Source organism: Leptonotus elevatus, chromosome 19 (genome assembly GCF_054856555.1).
Source record: "Leptonotus elevatus isolate MCC_2025b chromosome 19, RoL_Lele_1.0, whole genome shotgun sequence".
NCBI lineage: Eukaryota > Metazoa > Chordata > Actinopteri > Syngnathiformes > Syngnathidae > Leptonotus > Leptonotus elevatus.
Window position 1 is genome coordinate 12,258,421 of NC_141257.1, and position 9,763 is coordinate 12,268,183.

Sequence of the window (9,763 nt, forward strand, 5' to 3'; positions counted from 1 at the left end):
TAAATAGGGATGCTGAGGGGTGGAAATCAGTAAAAGGCCAATTAAATAAAACGGGTCAGGGGGATAAACAGTGGCACAGAGCTCCTGGTTGGGCCCTCCTACAAAGACAAACATTGTTTCTTGCATTGTGTAACTGAATGCATCCATCCATCTACCACTTATCCCATTATTATAATACTTAAATAATAATAATGAAGGTAAATATAGATAAAAGACTCTTGATAGGAGAATTGTATTCAATTAAGTAAACAGGTCATATATTTTGGACAATGCTCCCTCCCAAATGCTACCTTGCTTCCGGGGTGTTGCGCAGGTGCCGGTAGGCTGAAATGGAGCCCTAATTGTATGTGAGAGATATCAGCGGGTAGTAAATTTATGACAGGTAATTTTATTATATGCTTACCGTCTTGACGGATTCCCTGCTACTTTGAGCAGCTTACTCGACAGGCGTCTAGATTCTCTTGTGCAATATGTTGGGCGTCCTCGTGTCTGTGGCAATCAATGTGGGATCTCACGGGCGCCACTTCTTCCTTTCCCCAGGTCACAAACCCACTATTTTATGCACGCGCACACAAACACGTACACACACCTATATTTGGAGGTCATCAAACTGTTGTAACTCTTTATGTTTTCGCTTCAGGAATACAGCTTTATTTTTACGTGTCATAAGTTCTCAGGTTTGTGGATGCGCTGCTCTGCTCTGCGCTGATTAGCAATTTTGTTGAGGAGCACGACTTTACACCTTTAAATGCAGTTTTAATGTGTTCCTTTTGTTCTCGTGGTAAATATATCGTTCCGCGTGATATTTGTGTTTATTATTACATCATGGTTTTCCCCAGCAATGAGATTTGTCCAGCTGGAGTTGCCGTAGGTTTCACGTGACAATGATACTCCGTTCCAGGCCGCTTTGGCGTAGACACGCACGCTTTCGTGCTTCGCTATATAATCCTTCTTGATTTCTGACTGAATGGACTTAAACATCGACACTGTGCGTGCGTCGCTACTTTAGAGAAGTCAAACATAATTGCTACATTTCGTGTCTGCTTACATTCGTATCAGGCGGTGCTCGTCAACATCTCTCGGCCCTGTTTTGCTTAGCTTTGCTTAGCTTGCTAGCCACCACAAAAAAAGGAGACGCGTTTTGTTAGCGACTAATTGGCTCAGCAGACGCCAAGTGTGAGCATAGAGTGTCGCCGATATCGTGAATATGTGTGCTGCAACGAACGTGACGTGCGAAAAAGAGCTTTGTGGAGCACAGGAGGAGAATGAGCGACAACGTCAGCTGCTGGACGCTGTGTGCAAGCAGCCTCGTGTTGTGTTGAACAGAGCAGGTTTGTCTCTTGCTTAATCAATACTTTTCAACAATATGTATGTATTTATTTTGAGAGGAATCTTCATCCGGCCACTTTGTTACCTTACGTTTACAGTTTTTGTCTGTCGCTTTGGTACTTTACTTAGATCTTAATTGAATTTCTCAGAACTGCTTTTTTAAAATTTCACATCGCTGTCACTTGTACACAGCACTAAGCAATTGCTCCTTTTTTTTAACAAGCTGAGGCAAATCCGTTGTTTCTACACGTATACACACACGTACGTTTTCCCGGCTTTGTTATTATTGCGCTCGTGTGGCCCATGTGATACTCTTAAATATAAAATACATAACCCCACAATAAAGTAAATTTACCAAACCTTGTGTCTCTTGTGTCCCGCAGACGTCTGTGAAATATATCTTTGTCCTCAGCGGCAGGAGTCAGACTTCCCTGGCGTGAAAGAGGAGGACAACCTGGAGCCTCTGCAGGTTAAAGAAGAGGAGCAGCCACACCCTCCCAACATAAATAAAGAGGAGCAGCTGCCACTATACATTAAAGAGGAGGAGGAGGAGGAGGAGTTCACAGAGTTGCCCGGGACTGATGTCCATTTGAAGACTAAAGATGAATGTCTATATGAAAACAACAAAGGGGTGAAGCCTTCAAGCAGCAGCTCAAGACAACTGATAACAACTGAAGATGATGAGGACCACCGTGGAGGATCACAAGCAGACAGCCGGTTAGCTCTAATGTCAGATGCTGAAGACGCGTCACACTCTTCTCACACTGATGGCGAACAGTCTGACGGTGACGTGACATGTCACACTGGCAGCAAACGTTGGAAATGTTCTCTATGTAAAAAATCTTTTGGCAGCAACTTTCATTTGAGAAGACACATGATTAGCCACACTGGTGAAAAACCTTTTCCCTGCTCAGTTTGTGGCCGACGTTTCTCTTACAAAGCAAGCTTAAAAGTGCACACAAGAACCCACACTGGAGAGAAGCCTTTTGCCTGCTCAGTTTGTGGCCAATGTTTCTCTCACAAAATAAACTTAAAAGCGCACACAAGAACCCACACTGGAGAGAAGCCTTTTGCTTGCTCAGTTTGTGGCCAATTTTTCTCTCACAAAATAAACTTAAAAATGCACACAAGAACCCACACTGGAGAGAAGCCTTTTGCCTGCTCGGTTTGTGGTCAATGTTTTAATCAAAAAGAAAGCTTAAAAACGCACTCAAGAACCCACACTGGAGAGAAGCCTTTTGCTTGCTCGGTTTGTGGTCAATGTTTTACTCAAAAAGGAAACTTAAAAATGCACACAAGAACCCACACTGGAGAGAAGCCTTTTGCTTGCTCGGTTTGTGGTCAATGTTTTACTCAAAAAGGAGACTTAAAAATGCACACAAGAACCCACACTGGAGAGAAGCCTTTTGCTTGCTCGGTTTGTGGTCAATGTTTTACTCGAAAAGGAGTCTTAAAAATGCACACAAGAACCCACACTGGAGAGAAGCCTTTTGCCTGCTCAGTTTGTGGTCAAATATATTCAAGTAATGCCAAAGCTAAGAGGCACAGGTGTGCTGGTGAGAATAGCTGTGATTAATGAAGCTTGATATGAACTCATTTATGGATAGACTTAAAATGGTGCAGAAATCCTGTCTACCGCTGAATGAACGAAGGATCTGTGTACTTGCATTGTATATTGTATGTGTCTTGACTTAACCCTGTTATATGCGTATATTTTTCTTCATGTGCTGGGTCTGCTACAGACATCAGTGATCATGGCCCTCCATGCCTCTCTGGCATCCGTTTTCCTAATAAATTCGCTAATGGGGTTCTTCCGTGTTGCAAAGTTATTTAAGTTGTCTGTATATTTTGCCGCCTTCTGTTTTTTTTACTTCACATATCTTGCCACGTTTAATTTGTTTTGCCATGATATTCTTTGCAGAAATATACCTATAGTAGGCTGCAATTACTTTGTATGGGGGCAAACAATTATTTAAATGATTCACACAGCAAACAATCATATTTCTCCTCGGCAGCCACTAAACTCTGACAGAGCCAGACTAGATGCCGGCCACTTCGAAATAGCACTTTGCCCGATTAAACCTTTTAAAAAATAGATAAAAGTTATAATTTGCTAAAAAGAGTAAATAAGTAAAAGGCCAATTAAATATATCTAGTCAGGGGGGCTCAACAGTGACACAGATCTCCTGATTGGGCACTCCTACCGCTGTACAGGTACTACACGTGTTTCTTATTCGTCCAAATGCAGATTTAATATGTCTCTTTTGTTCTCCTGTTAAATATATCTTTCAGCGTGATATTTTTGTAAATTATTATATTTTGTTTTTTCCCGGACATGAGATTTGTCTAGCTGGAGTTGCCGTAGGGTTTCACGTCACAATGATACTCCCTTCCAGGCCGCTTTTGCGTAGACACGCACGCTTTCGCGCTTCGCTATATAATCCTTCTTGATTTCTGACTGAATGGACTTAAACATCGACACTGTGCGTGCGTCGCTACTTTAGAGAAGTCAAAAATAATTGCTACATTTCGTGTCTGCTTACATTCGTATCAGGCGGTGCTCGTCGACAGCTCTCGGCCCTGTTTAGCTTTGCTTAGCTTAGTTTAGCTTAGCTTGCTAGCCACCACAAAAAAAAAAGGAGACGCGTTTTGTTAGCGACTAATTGGCTCAGCAGACGCCAAGTGTGAGCATAGTGTGTCGCCGATATCGTGAATATGTGTGCTGCAACGAACGTGACGTGCGAAAAAGAGCTTTGTGGAGCACAGGAGGTGAACGAGCAACAACGTCAGCTGCTGGACGCTGTGTGCAAGCAGCCTCGTGTTGTGTGGAACAGATCAGGTTTGTCTCTTGCTTAATCAATACTTTTCAACAATATGTATGTATTTATTTTGAGAGGAATCTTCATCCGGCCACTTTGTTACCTTACGTTTACAGTTTTTGTCTGTCGCTTTGGTACATTACTCAGATCTTAATTGAATTTCTCAGAACTGCTTTTTCCATTTTCACATCGCTGTGTCACTTGTACACAGCACTAAACAATTGCTCTTTTTTTTCCTTTTTTTTTTTTACAAGCTGAGGCAAATCTGTTGTTTCTACACACATACATACACGTATACACACGTACGTTTTCCCGGCTTTGTTATTATTGCGCTCACGTGGCCCATGTGATAATCTTATATATAAAATACATAACCTCACAATAAAGTGATTTTACCAAACCTTGTGTCCCGCAGGCGTCGGTGAAATATATCTTTGTCCTGAGCGGCAGGAGTCAGACTTCCCTAGCGTGAAAGAGGAGGACAACCTGGAGCCTCTGCAGGTTAAAGAAGAGGAGCAGCCACATCCTCCCAACATAAATAAAGAGGGGCAGCTGCCACTATACATTAAAGAGGAGGAGGAGGAGTTCACAGAGTTGCCCGGGACTGATGTCCATTTGAAGACTAAAGATGAATGTCTATATGAAAACAACAAAGGGGTGAAGCCTTCAAGCAGCAGCTCAAGACAACTGATAACAACTGAAGATGATGAGGACCACCGTGGAGGATCACAAGCAGACAGCCGGTTAGCTCTAATGTCCGATGCTGAAGACGCGTCACACTCTTCTCACACTGATGGCGAACAGTCTGACGGTGACGTGACATGTCACACTGGCAGCAAATGTTGGAAATGTTCTCTATGTAAACAAACTTTTGGCAGCAACTTTCATTTGAGAAGACACATGATTAGCCACACTGGTGAAAAACCTTTTGCCTGCTCAGTTTGTGGCCGACGTTTCTCTTACAAAATAAGCTTAAAAGTGCACGCAATAACCCACACTGGAGAGAAGCCTTTTGCTTGCTCTGTTTGTGGCCACAAGTTTGCTCAGAAGGGACACTTAAGCAGACACACAAGAACCCACACTGGAGAGAAGCCTTTTGCTTGCTCGGTTTGTGGTCAATGTTTTACTCAAAAAGGACACTTACAAAGGCACACAACAACCCACACTGGAGAGAAGCCTTTTGCCTGCTCCGTTTGTGGTCAATGTTTTACTCAAAAAGGAGACTTAAAGAAACACACAATAACCCACACTGGAGAGAAGCCTTTTGCTTGCTCGGTTTGTGGTCACAAGTTTGCTCACAAGGGAGACTTAAGCAGACACACAAGAACCCACACTGGAGAGAAGCCTTTTCCCTGCTCAGTTTGTGGCCGACGTTTCTCTTACAAAATAAGCTTAAAAGTGCACGCAAGAACCCACACTGGAGAGAAGCCTTTTGCCTGCTCCGTTTGTGGTCAATGTTTTACTCAAAAAGGAGACTTAAAAGTGCACGCAAGAACCCACACTGGAGAGAAGCCTTTTGCTTGCTCGGTTTGTGGTCAATGTTTTACTCAAAAAGGACACCTAAAAATGCACACAACAACCCACACTGGAGAGAAGCCTTTTGATTGCTCGGTTTGTGGTCAAAGTTTTGCTCAAAGAAAAAACCTAACATCGCACACTAGAACCCACACTGGAGAGAAGCCTTTTGCCTGTTCAGTGTGTGGTCACAAGTTTGCTCACAAGGGAAACTTAAACAAACACACAAGAACCCACACTGGAGAGAAGCCTTTTGCTTGCTCGGTTTGTGGTCAATGTTTTACTCAAAAAGGACACTTAAAAATGCACACAACAACCCACACTGGAGAGAAGCCTTTTGCTTGCTCGGTTTGTGGTCAATGTTTTACTCAAAAAGGAATCTTAAAAATGCACACAAGAACCCACACCGGAGAGAAGCCTTTTACCTGCTCCGTTTGTGGTCAAAGATATTCAAGTAATGCCAAAGCTAAGAGGCACAGGTGTGCTGGTGAAAATTGCCGTGATTAATGAAGCTTGATATGACCTCATTTATGGATTGACTTTTAAAATGGTGTAGAAATCCTGTCTACCGCTGAATGAACAAAGGATCTGTGTACTTGCATTGTATATTGTATGTGTCTTGACTTATCCCTTTTATGGTTTCCTAATAAACTCGTAAAACTTTTCTAACTGACTAGATAGCTTCACTAAGCCCTTGCTATATATATTTTTTTACTCCTTTAAGTGATGCTCTTGGTTTAAAGATGCAATGGAAATTAAGTTCCCACTGCATCAACCAAGAATGCCATTCAGATCAATAAATAAAATATATATCACAAGTGCTTGTCATTAACCAGGGCCAAGCTAACAAAAGGTTAATGACTTTTTAGCATTCGTGCGGTACCCCATTGAGCTGCAGGCCTGATCAGACGCCAATCTGCTTTGCGTGTTAGCGCCACCCGGTGACCTGTCCTAATGATTGGCAGGTCTTACTGCAGAAACTGTTGCCTTTCAAAGTAGATCACAGGAACAAATATGCCTAAATAAACTATTCGTTACAAAAATAAAAGTGAAAAATAAAAAGTGATATCTAAATAGATTTCTAAATTCTAATACTACAAATAAATATGATTGTTCATTCAACAACAATAAATAAATAAATACATTAGAGTCTAAATAAATAAAACATTAAAAAAGGACACTCAAATAAATTTTAAATAAATGTGGAATAATTACAGTATATTAGTGCATTAACACTGTATAGTGGAGTGCTGCTGACCTCGACTCGCGACGTCGTGAATCGGTGGGGAGAATACTTCGAAGACCTCAATTCCACCGACACGCTTTTCCTTGAGGAAGCAGGGTCTGGGAACTCTGAGGTGGGCTCCCCTATCTCTGGGGTCGAAGTCACTGAGGTGGTTGAAAAGCTCCTCGCTGGCAGGGCTGATGAGATCCGTCCGGAGTTCCTAAGGACTCTGGATGTTGTGGGGCTTTCGTTTTGGACACGCCTCTACAACATCGCGTGGACATCTGGGACAGTGCCTCTGGATTGGCAGACCGGGGTGGTGGTCCCCCTTTTTAAGAAGTGGGACCGGAGGGTGTGTTCCAACTATAGAGGGATCACACTCCACAGCCTCCCAGGTAAGGTCTATTCAGGGGTACAGGAGAGGAGGGTCCGTCGGGAAGTCGAATTTCTGATTCAGGAGGAACAGTGTGGTTTTCGTCCCGGCCGTGGAACAGTAGACCAGCTCTACACCCTCGGCAGGGTCCTCGAGGGTGCGTGGGAGTTTGCCTAACCAGTCCACATGTGCTTTGTGGACTTGGAGAAGGCGTTTGACCGTGTCCCTCGGGGAGTCCTGTGGGGGGTGCTTCGGAAGTATGGGGTACCGAGCCCCCTGATACGGGCTCTTCGGTCCCTGTACGACCGATGTCAGAGTTTGGTCCGCAGTAAGTCAAATTTGTTTCCTGTGAGGGTTCGACTCCGCCAAGGTTGCCCTTTGTCACAGATTCTGTTCATAACTTTTATGGACAGAATTTCTAGGCGTAGCCGAGGCGTTGAGGGGGTCCGGTTTGGTGGCCTCAACATTGCATCTCTGCTTTTTGCAGATGATGTGGTGCTGCTGGCTTCTTCAAGCCGTGATCTCCAGCTCTCACTGGAGCGGTTCACGGACGAGTGTGAAGCGGTTGGGATGAAGATCAGCACCTCCAAATCCGAGACCATGGTCCTCAGTCGGAAAAGGGTGGAGTGCCCTCTCCGGGTCGGGGATGAGATCCTGCCCCAGGTGGAGGAGTTCAAGTATCTTGGGGTCTTGTTCACAAGTGAGGGTAGGTTGGAGCGGGAGATCGACAGGCAGATCGGTGCAGCGTCTGCAGTGATGCAGACTCTGTATCGGTCCGTTGTGGTAAAGAAGGAGCTGAGCCGGAAGGCAAAGCACTCGATTTACCGGTCGATCTCCATTCCTGCCCTCACCTTTGGTCACGAGCTGTGGGTCGTGACCGAAAGAACAAGATTCCAGATAGAAGTTTCCTCTGCAGGGTATCCGGGCTCTCCCTTAGAGATAGGGTGAGAAGTTCGATCATACGGGAGGGACTCTGTGTCGAGCCGCGTTGAGAGGAACCAGTTGAGGTGGCTCGGGCATCTGGTTCAGATACCTCCTGGATGCCTCCCCGGGGCGGTGTTCCGGGCATGTCCCACCGGCGGCAGGCCCCGGGGACGACCCAAGACACGCTGGAGAGACTACGTCTCTCGGCTGGCCTGGGAACGCCTTGGGATCCCGTCGGAGGAGCTGTCTGAAGTGGCTGGGGAGAGGGAACTCTGGGCTTCCCTGCTAAAGCGGTTGCCCCCGCGACCAGACCCCGGATAAGCGGTAGTTGATGGATGGATGGATGTGGAATAATTAATCAAGTCAAACCATAAATAGATTTACATCAATAAATAAATGGGCTCTGCCCTTAAATTCAAATTTTTCATGCTGCAGATTGACTTTAATGATGTTTTTGTTTTTTAATAAACAAAATGGCTAACAGCAAACTTCATATGACCTGACAAGTAATAACCTAACACCAAAATTAAAAAATATAAATTTCTTAACTCATGGGTGTTTTGGCATGATTAAGCCATTGATAAATTTGCTGATTTAAATTGATGATGGATGATTTCTATTTGAAATCACACCAGTGACAATTGTTGTTAGGCCTTTACCTATCTAAATTGTCCAGCAGGTGGCGGTGGTGTCACAAGAACCAAACCCATGTGAAAATACATTAAGGTGCTGGTTTAATTGAAAATTCTGCCTGTCACCAGTATCTGCTGCCTCTCTGTTTAACCATCTCGTCATTCAACTCTCATCAAATTATCATTTCATCACTAAACAATGAATATTGCACAAATGTAGAATAAAAGATACAGTAACTACTAAATAAACATTTTCTATTGCCAGTAGGGGGCTGTTCTAAATAGAGTCGACGAAGCCTTCACTTCACTGCTGTGTCATTGACCTACAATGCAAGTTAAATGCAGATAGTTGCCCCATGGGATTATATTATTTTCTATAAACCTTTTCTTGTCATTGCATGGTGGTTTTCTTGTCTAGTAGTATTTAGTTTTTTTCGTTATTTCGATGACTCAGACAAAGTCATTTGGTTTAAGCCATTGAGCTTTCGGCGCATAATTATTATTGCCTTCTTTTTTCTTTTTTTTTTTTAACTTTCAAATAACCACACAAGAACTTGCATATACAGAACTAGTCATTTATGTTGCAAATAGACAAAAATCCATGGACAATGCATTTTGCTCGAAATTGGTGGCTTATTTGTGTTATTTTTGTGCCCAGTCAAGTTTAGTGCAGAGTAACCTTGCACGTAGGTGACGTTTTATTAGCACTTGTGCCGCCATGGGAGGGAACACAGCGGACTCAATTCCTAGCCAATGAAAGCGCCTCCACTTTTCCCTTGAAATTCAGCACAGGAAAGACATGCACAGTATGTCTTTGTGAAAGCAGAAATAGACTACATAAAAGATCGAAGCGCTCAATGAGATAGAGGGCATGATGTACTGTTGTCATATTCCTGAATGAAATATGATATTGATCAAATCCGCCAAAATGGCGTTAGGATACCCA

At 43.6% G+C, this 9,763-nt stretch overlaps 1 protein-coding gene and 1 pseudogene across 2 annotated transcripts; both read left to right on the forward strand.

The window, feature by feature from the left end:
* Window positions 1–589: 589 nt before the first annotated feature.
* On the forward strand, window positions 590–3,137 carry LOC147158008 (uncharacterized). Its single transcript, XM_086063426.1, has 2 exons — window positions 590–1,331; window positions 1,713–3,137. Exons 1-2 carry the CDS (start codon window positions 1,208–1,210, stop codon window positions 2,903–2,905), a joined length of 1,317 nt encoding a protein of 438 aa, XP_085919552.1. The 5' UTR covers window positions 590–1,207; the 3' UTR covers window positions 2,906–3,137.
* A 541-nt stretch (window positions 3,138–3,678) lies between these two features.
* On the forward strand, window positions 3,679–6,327 carry LOC147158009 (uncharacterized; annotated as a pseudogene). Its single transcript, XR_015091436.1, has 2 exons — window positions 3,679–4,168; window positions 4,564–6,327. The product of XR_015091436.1 is annotated as an uncharacterized LOC147158009 (transcript).
* The last annotated feature ends 3,436 nt before the right edge of the window (window positions 6,328–9,763 follow it).